This window comes from Aspergillus versicolor, assembly GCF_001890125.1.
Source record: "Aspergillus versicolor CBS 583.65 unplaced genomic scaffold ASPVEscaffold_4, whole genome shotgun sequence".
NCBI classification, from domain to species: Eukaryota; Fungi; Ascomycota; class Eurotiomycetes; order Eurotiales; family Aspergillaceae; genus Aspergillus; species Aspergillus versicolor.
Genome location: NW_024467527.1, coordinates 1,089,013 through 1,101,770, shown reverse-complemented (window position 1 = coordinate 1,101,770; position 12,758 = coordinate 1,089,013). Strand labels below are relative to the sequence as shown.

The following is a 12,758-nucleotide window of genomic DNA, read 5'->3' as shown; positions in this document are numbered from 1 at the left end:
GCGATTGAGATTCAGACTGACGTTGTTCGGTTATTGATATTCCTTTCGTCAGTCGCTGAATTGGAATTGTCGACTTTGAACATAAAATCGAGCACACAAGAAGAATGCCGCCGCCGCTATCAGGTCTCAGCCTCGCAAAGAAAAACCCGCTTGGAGGCGCGAACCAAAAGCGCAAAAAGGCCGTTTTCGACTCGGACTCAGAGGATGAATCGCGCGCTACGAACGAGACGGAGATTACCGCGATAGGTGGACTGACCGATGAACCGGCTGCTGAAAAGCCTACAAAAAAGAAGCCTTCGCTTGACGATGATTCCGACGGACGGCCACCGAAGCGCAAAATCGTTTCGTTGGGACAGGGCGCGAAACCGAAGATTAAGCCATTGAGCAAGACATCGATATTTGCGGATGATGACGAGGAGGGTGAGAATGGCGGCGACAATGGGGACAGTAAGGATGGGAAGAAGGATAAAAAATATGGATTGAATGCACCCGCGAGTCGAGAATATACGAACCTCTCTGCCCTACACAGTAGTAAGAAGCATGTTTCGGAGGCGCAGGATCTTGATCCCTCAATTTACTCTTATGATGCTGTGTACGAGAGTCTACATGCGAAGCCAGAAAAGAAAAATAAGGGCAATGCCGAAGGAGAGGATGGTGTACCGAAGTACATGACATCCCTGCTGCGAAGTGCGGAGACTCGGAAGCGGGATCAACTACGGGCTCGGGATAGGATGTTAGCGAAGGAGAGGGAAGCCGAGGGTGATGAGTTTGATGATAAGGAGAAGTTCGTGACGAGTGCGTATAAGGCGCAGCAGGAGGAACTGCGGCGGGTGGAGGAGGAGGAGAAGGCAAGGGAGCAGGAAGAAGAAGAGCGGAGGAAAAAGAATGGTGGTTCAGGAATGGTTGGGTTCTACCGGGACTTGCTGACACGTGGAGAGGAGCAACACGATGCTGTCATGAAGGCAGCCGATGAAGCGGCAAAGAAGATCCAGGAGACTGGCGGCGAAGTGCCGATGGATACAACAGAGGAGGAGAGGACGGAGGCACAGAAGGCAGCGGAGTTAAATGCCAAGGGTGCTCACATCGTTGTCAACGATGACGGACAGGTTGTCGATAAGAGACAACTGCTTTCGGCGGGCTTGAATGTTGCACCTAAACCCAAGACCGCTGGCCCTGCTCCGTCACGAACGGCACCTGGTACTGGCACTGGAGCCAAATCACGGTTCGATTCTCGACAGGCTGGAGGGCGTGGGGGACAGCGCGCTCGCCAAACCGAGATGATCGCGCAGCAGCTGGAGGAACAAGAGCGACAACGCCAGGAGGCCGAAGCTGCACAACAGAAGGATATTGCGGAACGCAGTCGCAGCCAGAAATCGACTACGGATGTATCCAGTGCCCGTGAACGGTATCTGGCACGTAAGAAGGAGCGAGAAGCAGCTGCCAAAGGGTCGTAGATACTACGGAACTACGTGATGTATTTTATAGGATTAGTAACATTATATACGGTGCATTAAAGGCGTTGGTGCCATGGATAGCAATTCGTTTTATTGGAAATCATGAAATTAACGCTAAGACAGTAAGGCTATTGTACTTTTAATAGGTTGTGTGGCTGCGTTCTAGTCGTAATTATAATAGTATCGTTACTCGTCGCACAAGTCAAGTGCCGCGAATATAACTCCAGAGCAAGATGCACCGAGCGAGCTCTTAAAATACCCAATGAAGCGGAGAAAACCAAGCAAACCCAAACGCCGTGTATATAAATCACGCCGTCAATGCAAAACTCAGACCCATCAGGCCCATGCCCCCAATAGCAAAACCAATCGCCATGTTCCGCTGATGCGTCAAGACTAAGCCTTCGGTAAAAAGCTGCAAGCCGACAGAGACCATAACCCCCGCGGTAACGGCAAACATACAGCCGTAGATAGCCCAAGAAGTCTCATTCTGGCCATCGCCTGCGCCACTACCAGCCTTCCGCGCACCCCAAATCCAAAGAGCCGCAAGACCAGCACCGGCGGGCTGGCTAATGCCTCCTAGAAGACTGGACCAGAACATTGCCCAGCCGCGAGAATGAATGGCTAGATAGAGGGGTAGTGCCATGGCGAAACCTTCACTAATGTTATGGATGAAGAGAGCTAGGAAAACTGTCATCCCGAGAGTTGGACTTGCATGGTTAGTGGCATAGGTGATGAAACCCTCAGGTAGTTTGTGCAGCGCAATGGCTACAGAGGTTTGTAAGCCGATAGAAAGAAAGGCATTCTGAGGTACGTGATGGTGATGTTGGGGACCAGAAACCGACTGCTTAGGCTGTTCATCGTGTTCAGTGGCGGGCGAGGATGGGCCATTGTCCACCATATCCACATGGGAGGAGCAACTGGAATTATTCGGTGAGTGCTCAGGTGGTGGAATGTCTGTATCAGAGGCATCGTCTGCGGTAATTCCAGGGTGGATAAGTGTCTTTGAGCACTCGTCCCCGCAAGCTTGCGAAAACCCATAGCACGGGCCATTTTCATCGCAATGAGCCTTCGCGCCCCCAATGAAACCACTCAAGCGCCGCCCGAGGCGGACCCGCCAGGGTTCTGGTCCCGAGCGGGCAACTCCGTCGCCCTGTTGTTCTGCCATGGGAAGGCCAGCCGCAGATGACGTAGATTTGGGTGATCTAGTTAAGAGAGGAGTTCTCTCCGACATTAGGTTATGTTTTCGAGAGATTGTAGAGGTGTGCTTGGGTTTGCCATGTTCGAGGTCGGGGCCGCGGTGGGGTGCAGGCTCATGAGTATGAGCACAATCGACCACATGAGATGGAAGAAACTTATGTAACAAGCCTGAGAGGAAGCGAATCCCGACCACTCCAGCGATAAAAAGACCAATGAGCCCGTATGCAGAGTGAGAGGGCGACCAGCCAGCCTTCATTAAGTATTCGTGGGACGTGGGGAGCATGCTATATAGCGAGGTGAAAAGCTGGAAAGTCAACGTCAGCAGGGGCCACAAACTTGGCCGAGTAATTAAAATTAACTCACGATGACACCTGCGCTGAGGGAGAGCGATGCGGACAGGAAGGCATTATTGTTGACGACCTGGAAGTGACTTTGAGGCCAAAAGCGGCGAAGGATGATGTCGACGCAAATGACGGAGGACCCGAGGATGCAGGCTGGATAATTAGCTTGGAAACAGGTATATCAGCGGCAGATACTCACCGGCGCCCGAGACAGCGCTCATCACCCACCCCCGAAGGTCGTTAGAGGCAGCCATGGGAGTGAGTGGTTGGAGTCTGGGAAGCAAAGTTGGAGAAGAGGCAACCCAGAGATATGACGGCGATATTAGATAATAATTGAGTATCAACTGTGGGGTATCTCGAGTACGCAGTAGAATGTCGCGACACACCGAGGTCGACTCAGCAGCTGAGTCTCCGGAGATACCTTACCGACATCAGGGGCGCTGTGGGATTATAAGACAGGCAGAGTGGGAGAGAGAGTGGGAGGGAGAGAGTGAGTGAGGAGTGAGGACCCTGGGGATGATTGACGCCGCTTGGGGAGATCTTCGCGGTCCGTCCTCCTGCCTTTGCTCTCTCCCTTTGGGCTCAACTCCGTTCTCTTTGCCGCACCTCTTTCATCGACAGTTTTCTTGGTCATGGCGTGTTTAATCTCTCTGGCCATTCTCCGAACGTCAATGCAGCTTTGTCCGCACGGGGGGAAAGCGACGAAGGAGTCCAGTCTCATCCTCCCGCGCTTTGACTCGCGTCAAGCTCCATTGATCAGCCAGTCATTCGCCCCAGATTTCAAAGCAGATGGCCGTGTCTACAGATTTTCCGCATAGGTTTGCGCTAGTTCAACCACATTTCATTCTTAACTAGCGACTGTGTTGGCGGATTTTCAGGAAACAAAATCCAGTATGGCAAGAAGGATCAAACGAGATAGCGAGATGAGAACATCAAAATTCAGACTCCAACCTCAAGGGATACTGGGCAAAATGCCAGAAATAGAAAGAAAAACGTCCCAGAAATAAGAAACAGTACGGCAAGGAAGAACAAACGAGATAACAACGAGATCGAGAAGATCAAGATTCGTACTCCAACATCTAGGAGAATAGACAAGATACCAGAAAATGGAAAAAAAACGTCCAGCAAAACTCAAGAAGAGAAAGATTTAACAGCAACTCCTGCTTTGGGGCAGCCAACGCCCTCCACCACATTCACCTTCCTCTCAGCCCCAACGTCCTGTACTACGGGGGCTGCGTCGGCCTTCTTCTTTCCCTTCTTCTTTTTCGTCTTTTTCTTTCCCTCTGCCTTCTCGGGGCTGTCCTGCACCTGGACTCCCTGGTTTTGTTCCGCATGCTCGTTGTCGCATTCGCATGGGCCAGGCAAAACCTCACCATGATGACAGTACGTGCAGTTTGCTCCCCTGCACCCTATTCCAAAACTTTTGTGGAGACCATCCATTATTTCAGACACCATTTCGTAGGTATTAAGCTTATTCCGGCGGAACTTTTTCCTTGATTTCATTTGAGGAGCGAACTCTTCATAAAACATTTCGAAAAGAATCTCCAAAAAATCCTTCTCAGGGTCGATACAGCCGGAGTCCGCTTGTCGTTTGTGACGTTTGCGGTTTTCACGATCCTCTCGACGTTTTTGCTCCATTTGCTTCATCCCCATGACAGCCCGATAACAGCCCGGGTCGCGGCACATACCTGAAGGTGACATAGCGTCGATGTTAAGCTTCGGCGGCGCAGGATCCGGACCGTCGATGATCTCCCATTGTTGTTCAGTCCCATTACCGCCGGGGCGAAGACGATAACGAGAAACCCGCAAGTATCCATTCGGTTCTGCATCCAACATGAACAAGATTCTCCTGTCGTACTTATCGTCTCCCTTCAAAATTGAATCTGCCTCCATAGGAGTACTGAGACCCCTGTTAGTGACTCCAAATCCCGGCATCATCGCCATGCACTCTTGCCATTGCGAAATCCGACGTTGCAATCTACTCCCCGGTCCCTCTGAAATCAGAGCTAGCTCTCTTGCATGCTTGAGAAAGCAGTGCGCTCTTGCTAGGTCAGAATGATGGCCCGCGATAAGAGCACAGTTGACCCAGAGATTGACGAGCCGGGGATCATTCGTCCTCACATATTGAACCTGACCGGTTAGTGCGGCCGCAGCTTGGAAAGTGACAGCCGGTTTGTCAGTTATGTTGCCCGGGTTGTGAATCCCATTTACGAGACGTTGGTATTTGGACAGTATTTTGTCGGCATCACAATCCGGAATCTTGCAGGACCGACAGTGGCACCGAAAGCCGAATCGCTGCATCGTATTCTTCTTTCTCATCCTTGCCGTTCCCCCTGTCTGCATGTATGGGATAGTAATCTCCTCGCCGGCCCGAATGCCTGAACAAGCGCGAATAATTGCCCTTCCGAGCTTTGGCTTCTTATTCCATCGCACCTGCCCATGCCTATCCGTACCGTACTCAGTAGAAAGCGATAAAGTGCAATTTGGAATGCAGGCATGGTTTGCCCAGGCCAGGTTCAGACCCACAATACCGCCAACCTTCCCTTCCCAGGATATAGGCAAATGGTAGTGTTCCCAATTAGCTGTCAGAACACCAAGCTTCCGCTCACGCGCTGATGGCCTCTTCTTTCCGGTCATTCTTGACCTTGCCATCAGGAGGAATGTTCTGTACCAATCCTCGCCCATTGCCTTCGACTTGCGTTCAAGCATTGCGTGGGTGTCATGGAGAGTCTTGCAAGCATTTTGCTCGCGAGACCATACAGATATGAGCTCATCCGCAAGGATGACGGACCCTGCGGGGATGTTCTCCGTAGCAAATAAACCCCACCCAACACGTTCGTTAATGAAACGTACCTCGAAGGCATTCGTGATAGGCTCCCTGACCTCGTATTTGGCGTTGGGGGTGAGCATTGAGAGGTCATCGATCTGAAGATTAAGACCACAGCCGCTTTGACCAGTCGCAAGGTTGTGTTCGTTCATTAGAGGCAATCGGAGGAGCTCGGGCGGTAGTTCGTCTAAAGGTATAAGCCCGGGCATACTGGGGGACGGAGGCGAAGACAGGTAGTGAGAAATGAAATCTGGAGGGCGAAGAATTATTGCGCCTGCATTATCTGCCTCTGAGCCGCAGATCTGTCGCACACTTGGTTCTTGCTGCTGATGCTGACTTTCGGTTGAAGTGTGTTTGACCGAAGCTTCTTTCTGGTTTTCGCCGCTGATGCTGTCGTCGCTCTCGAGATTAGGCTCATACTTGGTTTCATACACAGGTCCATTATCAGACACAATACTCTGCTCAGGCTCAAGTTTCTCATAGGCCCCAAGTTTTGGATCAGGCATAGGTTGCCACCCATGTTCAGAATCTTGATCACCAACAGCCTCTTGTTCAGGTATAGATGTTTGGTCAGAGACAGGGTACTCATCCGACTCCGATTTCTGCTCAGACTCAGCTGTTTGCTCAAGCTTCCATTCCGATACAGGAATCGGTTCAAGAACAGGTTTTGGTTCGACAGGCCTTAGTTCAGTTCCTTGCTTCTTTTCGGAAACAGGCTTGTCCTCTGATACCTCTTCTGCGGCCTCCGGCATTGAGTCGGGCTCAGCTTCAGCCTTGGCTTCAGTCTGGACGGTTGTTCGGGCCCTTGTGGTACCTGCAGTAAAGCGAGATGTAGTCAGCGATCAATCCTGTAAAAGTAAAACACATATCCTCATAGCTAAACGCAAGAACAATTCACTTCGTCTTGTTTTTCTTTGAAGCCAATGTAAACAACAGTGCTATGATGTGAAGGGAGCTCACGTGATCCGAGAAAACCTAACAACTCATTCATGAGAATCAAGAGGAGAAGCTCAACCCACTCCCTCACATGCCCGTTCTCATTGAGTCCCGACACAATAGACGACACAGATGCTGCCCAGGTCTCCGAACTGACGCTGGATAGTGCCATTAGTGCGTTGGTGAGAGTCTCGATGAGGTGCATGGGGAGTGAGGTTTGGAGGAGGGGGTTGGCACCAACAGGTGCAAGTGGGGTGCTAGGCGAGGGCAGGGAGATAGAGGATGTGGAGGAAACTGAAGGGTTTGACAGGTAGTTTGGTATGTTGTTCTCCATTTTGAAGAAAGCCTCGAGGGCTGTTGGTGAGGTTGTTGTGGTTCAGATGAAAGGGGATGGTGAGGATGGGGTTGGAGTGGGTGTGTTAGGGGTAGGGAGGCAGAGGCAGGAAGATGAAAGAGGGAGAGAAGAGATGAAGACTTGTTTTGGGGGGAAACTGGAAAGCAAGGTTGAGTCGTGCTGTGAAGCTGTGTTCTCGGCGACGACTAAGACCTATCACCACCAGATCACCATGGTGAACGAAATGGGGTGAAGATAGTGAGGACTCGAGAGACCAGATTGAATAAGACAAAGCAATGTAAGCCACGGAAGGAAAGACATGAATAATCATAATATATTAAATTCTGACTTTTGAATTGCCCATACTATATGCTGCTGTTTTTACCATATATGCCAACCATCCATGCCAGTGCCACCAACAAGCCCGTTGTAATACTATATCGACCCAAAAAGAATGATAATCCGCCCACTCGACCATGCAAGTACCATAAAAACAGCAAACGGAAAGAGAAGAAACATAAGTAATATCAGACCACAGTCGACTTTCAGTCTACCGAGTCGGCTCCGGTGAGGAAAGGCAAATGCAAAACAATAAAAGGCGCTGAACAAGTAACCAAAGAGAAGAAAATAAACGAAAGGGTATAAATGTCGTCACGAGAACAAGGATTCATGGACTATGGTCGACTAGAAAGGAAAACACTCATGCGTGTAGGGGCTGCGGTAATGTTGGCGTCTGGTGTTCATCGACAGCGTCCTTCGACACTGATGTCTGACCCTCATGGATGACCGTTGATGGTGAAATGGGTTTCTGGGATATTGTGGACATGGCACTCTCAGAACGTACTGAGCGCGTGTCTAGTTTATCGTCGACTTTCTCCTCAGATAGCCTTGGTGGAACTGGAAGGTCCATCGACGCTCTCAATTCAGAACGGACAGATTCGCCACCACTGACTAGATCTGTGTCGGACGCTCGCGGTTCTTCCAACGGAGTAGGCTTTCGAAGTTTGAGGCGCTCTTCTGGCGGCATGTTCTGCCAGTCGGACCCAAACGTTACAACCGAAGCCTTTTTCCCATGCACAGTGAAGCTGCCCCCCTTACGCGACAGGCCGCCGCCGCCCCCTTCGCCTGTGCTTTGACCGTCTTCCGCTGCAGCACTTTGTGTGGAGTCTCGTTTTTTACTTCGGGGGTAATTCCCATGATGGCCGCTGGATGAATCGCGTAATGTGCGGTGGAAGCTGTGACGAACTCGACTCATCCGATCACCATGAGATCCGTCATGTGCCTCATCCTTCTTTGATTCGGAATCCACACTCTCCACAGTAACGGATCCTTTGCGGGAGGGTGAACTATTCACATCCAACAATCCGGCCTCCCGCAAAAGACGTTCCTCGCCGTCATCTAAGCTTCCGGGAAGCGTCAATTTGGAGGTTTTGGAAGCTAAACTCGCAGCATCCACTTTGCTGCCAGAGCTGAGCACCGAAGGGTCACGCTCCAAGCTTGTTGGATGGGGAGAAACTGATTTCGTTCGCTCTTGAACATTATCAATTGACAGTGCTCTGCCCCCACGTAACAAGAGGTCAGGTGAAGTCACGGAAGTAGCAAGGCTAGGCCGGCGTACGCCACCCGAGCTAGACGCCGGGGACGATATTTGGTTGACGGATGGTGGTTTCTCGGGGGGTATGCTGGGAGGCTTGGCAGTCATTGGCGACGCCTGCTTGTCCCCGTTGAGCTCTCCTGCAGCCGATTCGGACAGAGAGGAGTTGGATTTTGGTATTTGCAAACGGAGGCCATGCGATTCTGGCGATGTGTGCGGTTGTTCCTCCTCTATATCCAAATCGCGGACCAGGACCTCTCGGTGGCTTTTGGTACGCCAGATATCCTGCCTCACCCATTTGAGCTTCGCTGCCATACGGCCGGCAGCCATAATCAAATTCTCCCTTGCTCGCGAGTGGACAGGAGTCAGCACTTGTATATGCCTAGCGTTCCTCAGAATTTCGTCTAGCTGCTTTTGGGTGATGAATAGCGATTCATTTGCCTCCCTGATTTTCTGTTGAATCAATTGGTTGCGAGCTGTCATCAACTCATCGCTTTCGGTGCCCTCACAGGCTGGATCTTTATCCATGGACATCCGTGATATATCAGACTTAAAGGAGGGCCGACGGCTCATCCGATTCCGTTGAGCATCGTACTTCGTGACGGCCATGCTTTTGGTCCCAACTCCTGTTGTTCGGAAGGCTGCTGCGTAATTCAATTTTGCCAGCCAGTCATTCATGTCTGCCTCATTGTTGGCCAAAAAGACTTCCTCAAGGGAGTTCCGGCGCACATATACAAAGGCGTGCTTATGTTTCTTATAGCTGGTGTCGAGGAGAGCCACCGCATTATCCGTAGACATCATCCCAACGGGATTGAAATTGGTTAGCGGAGGCCTGAACACCACGCCGCGACGACGTCCTTCTCTCCGATGAGTATCACACTGAGCCATTAAGGACTTTACCCAATTCACATCCTTGAAAAAATACAAGTGGGACAAGGTCAGTAAGGCACCCCATTCCTGCCACGGAGATCGTGCCCGTTTCTTTTTCGGGTCTTTGCGCCAGAGCAATCCGACCTTGGCCACCTTGATATCAACTAGTCCAGGGTTGGAATCGGCAGGATTTTCCATACTAGCTGGCATAAAAGCATCTGGTCGCGATCGTGCGGAGACGATCTGCAGAATAGATGACTGGGCAAAGGCCCTGTGCAAACTGTCCATATCTGGTGGTCCTGTGGTTGGGTTGCAGTGGTATGGGTCTTCTAGGTTCATGACATCCCCGAGACTTGGTCGCAGAGTGTCAAGCTTTCCATCCATAATTAGCGCGTAGGGATCAACAGGTTCTCTGGCCACGCGGGACAGATTCTCGGCGCTTGGAACCCGAAATAAGGCCTTTTTTGGTTTTGTTAAGTGACGGGTATTGTGGTTGGAGTCCTCGATGCGAATGAAAGGCGTATAAGAGATATTTTCGTAAAAGCATTCCAGAACATCCTCCGATACACCTTCGCCGCGTGTATTCTTGACATAATCTCCCTTCTGCATCTTGCGCTTGTTGTTCTTATTAAACACATCTGTGTGTAGGATGAGAATGGAGAAGGCAATGAAGTATGCTTGATCTGGACAGTAAGTGAATATAAGTCAATATGCAATTATCGGTAAAAGGGGTGGATGGCGGCGCACCTGTAGACGCGAAAATCCCCGGGTTACACTCATGATATCTGTCTGCGAAGCTCTGGAGGAAACGATCGATTTGCTGCGTTTCCTTGGGTAGCTCCACTTCCATTAGGAGTTTTCTAATGGACATATCGATAGGATCGCCAAAGAAAGCAAACCCCCGCATGAACTTTCGCAACGCGGTTTTATAAAACTCCTCCCCGGATTGGGAAAGGACTCCCGCAATTGCACTCCTTGGAATATTCTCCTCGAGCCGCGTGAGGTATGTTGCGGGGTTGTCACCTTCTTCTCTCTTTGGATAAGATTGGACTTTCGCAAGTGGTGTTGGCGGGCCTTTCGTGCCACTAGGTGACCCGTTGTTTCGAATATAACCAGGCTCCGAATTTTGCCTCAACCGTTGTGAAATACCGAAAATGTCACCAAAACTCTTGCGGCCAGTGGTCGAAAATGAGGTTCTTCCAGATGACGGCTGGTTTGGGGATGGTTCTTGTTCAGCATCGCGCATGTTGGTGACCGAATCCAAAGTCGATGACCTGGTTCTGCTTTTGAATGGACCACGAGCCGACGGTGTGGAGTGGGTCGAATGGGCAGAGTTGGATGAATCCTTTCGAGATATAGTCGGACGCAGGTTTGATAAACCAGCAGATGACCGGGAGGGAGACGGCAACGGGGAAATGTGATCTTGTCCATCTGAAGCGTCGGAGCCCCGAGCTGGCCCGTCAGGAACGGACCGAAACTGGGTTAAGCCCGGTGCATGTGTCTCGCCCGACTGCGATTCAGTAGGTTTTGGAGGTAACGGGAATTGAACACGGTTTCTTTTCAGGCGGGGCATGCGAAATCGCTTCTGACTAGAAGCTGTGCCTCCGATGGGGGAGTTCGTTCGAGAAATACCATTACCGGCACTTTGATCAGAGCGAGAAGATTCGGAGTACCGGGCATCTGCTACTGAAGAGCGATGTGAATTGGGAGGTCGATCTCGACCACCACTACTCCGAATCGACGTTGTTGAGAGGCGTCCCGGCGCTTCGGTACTGTTACTCGAAGTTGCCAACGTCGTATCAGCACTCTGCGATCCCGCTGAATCTTGAGATTGCTTTGCCTTGTCATTCGGGGCAGCATGCTGCTCCGGCAGTTCGTCCATAGACAACTTTCTAAGGTCCGGAAGAAAAGTGAACTTTCCCTTTCGCTTCACAGGTTGGTCCAACTCATGACTTGTAGGCGCGGTAGTAATTATGGTAGGGGCTGTAGCATAAGCGAAAAGAACAACATTAGCAAGCTGGAAAGAGCGGCAACCAAACCGAGCCAGTTTTCACTTACGCGGAGGTATTTCAGGCACTGGCGGAGTCTGAGTTTCCCCTTTGGCATATGTTTTAGACAATTGAGGATCAGAAGCATGACGAAGTCTCATGAGACTAAATCTATTCCCGCGCCGATTCAAGGTATCCCGACTGGACTGTAGACCGTTTGGACTCTTGTTTTTGAAAGACGGATTCCCCGCAGCGGGGGCGCCATTGTTGCGCTCTCTTGGTTCACCTCGATCATCTTCTGGGCCTGTGGGGGTTGTAGTGCGAGGAGAAGACTCAGACGCTCTCGATGGAAGGTTGGTGGTTGAGAGCGTAGAGCGAGTAAGCTGCTCGCTGTGGCGGGCCTGTAGCTGAGGCTCGGTCAAGTTTCGCTTCGATTCACTGTCATATAACGCGCCCAGTCGTAATCCTTTCCAATGCATGACGATGGCAAAGCCTTATCCTATATTATCCTACAATGAGGAATGGCTGAAAGACCCATAAGCAATCCCTTCAATCACATCCGTACTTGCTTATGTATTGATGCGGTCGGAGGAAGCGTGAGTGCGTAGAAAGGCGCTTGGTTTCAGGTTGGATATGGAAGCCACCTCTAGTAGGGAACAGTTGACATTGCGAGAGGACGAAGCGGAGTTACGGAGGCAGTCGGTCAAGGCGACAAGGAGGGGGGGAGAGCAAGCTGACGATCGATGAAGCAGGAGTGAAACCGGGCGAAAAGGGGGCGAAGGGGTACGGGAGAGCCGATCAGGAAGAAAACAATAAACGTAACGGTTCCGAAGCAATGGTATAAAGCAACCACCTAGACCCTTTTTCACATTTCTTGGCCGTAAATCGTGGATAGAAGAATAAGCTGAGACGACGCGCAATGGACAGTGTGAGAGGGGAGATGACGGGCGTGGATTGAACCAAGGTACTTTGGCGAGATTAGCTTGGGCGGGGAGGACCTCGGACAACAAAAAGCTTCTATACGCGGGGTACTGATGATTCTAGAACAAACGACCGTCGAGAAAAGGGAGGGAAAGAAGAAGGGGTATCCGAGGGGAGCGAGGGAGCTGGGATGACGATGCAGGATGATGGTGGTCGAGAAATTGGCGGGCCGAGCGAAACAAGGCAGTCTACTGTCTGGGCGAGGCACGTGTAGTCTGGGCTCCAGCTCGCATACA

General features: G+C 51.1%; 4 protein-coding genes across 4 annotated transcripts; 1 reads left to right on the top strand and 3 right to left on the bottom strand.

Annotated features, from left to right (window-relative positions):
* Positions 1 to 54: 54 nt before the first annotated feature.
* Positions 55 to 1,576, top strand: ASPVEDRAFT_40999 (splicing regulator NSRP1-like domain-containing protein). Its single transcript, XM_040812250.1, has one exon. The coding sequence runs from the start codon at positions 105 to 107 to the stop codon at positions 1,452 to 1,454; it is 1,350 nt and encodes a 449-aa protein (XP_040667177.1). The 5' UTR covers positions 55 to 104; the 3' UTR covers positions 1,455 to 1,576.
* Positions 1,577 to 1,761: 185 nt separating this feature from the next.
* ASPVEDRAFT_52358 (Zn(2+) transporter ZRT3) lies at positions 1,762 to 3,246 on the bottom strand (the record flags this gene model as incomplete). Its single annotated transcript, XM_040814623.1, has 3 exons — positions 1,762 to 2,955; positions 3,015 to 3,145; positions 3,192 to 3,246. The coding sequence occupies 3 exons, from the start codon at positions 3,244 to 3,246 to the stop codon at positions 1,762 to 1,764; spliced, it is 1,380 nt and encodes a 459-aa protein (XP_040667176.1).
* Positions 3,247 to 4,123: 877 nt separating this feature from the next.
* Positions 4,124 to 7,089, bottom strand: ASPVEDRAFT_82940 (SET domain-containing protein; the record flags this gene model as incomplete). The annotated part of the gene is made up of 2 exons (XM_040817291.1): positions 4,124 to 6,633; positions 6,780 to 7,089. The coding sequence occupies 2 exons, from the start codon at positions 7,087 to 7,089 to the stop codon at positions 4,124 to 4,126; spliced, it is 2,820 nt and encodes a 939-aa protein (XP_040667175.1).
* A 700-nt stretch (positions 7,090 to 7,789) lies between these two features.
* ASPVEDRAFT_82939 (Arf family guanine nucleotide exchange factor SYT1) lies at positions 7,790 to 12,020 on the bottom strand (the record flags this gene model as incomplete). The annotated part of the gene is made up of 3 exons (XM_040817290.1): positions 7,790 to 10,236; positions 10,301 to 11,536; positions 11,612 to 12,020. The coding sequence occupies 3 exons, from the start codon at positions 12,018 to 12,020 to the stop codon at positions 7,790 to 7,792; spliced, it is 4,092 nt and encodes a 1,363-aa protein (XP_040667174.1).
* Between the last annotated feature and the right edge of the window lie 738 nt (positions 12,021 to 12,758).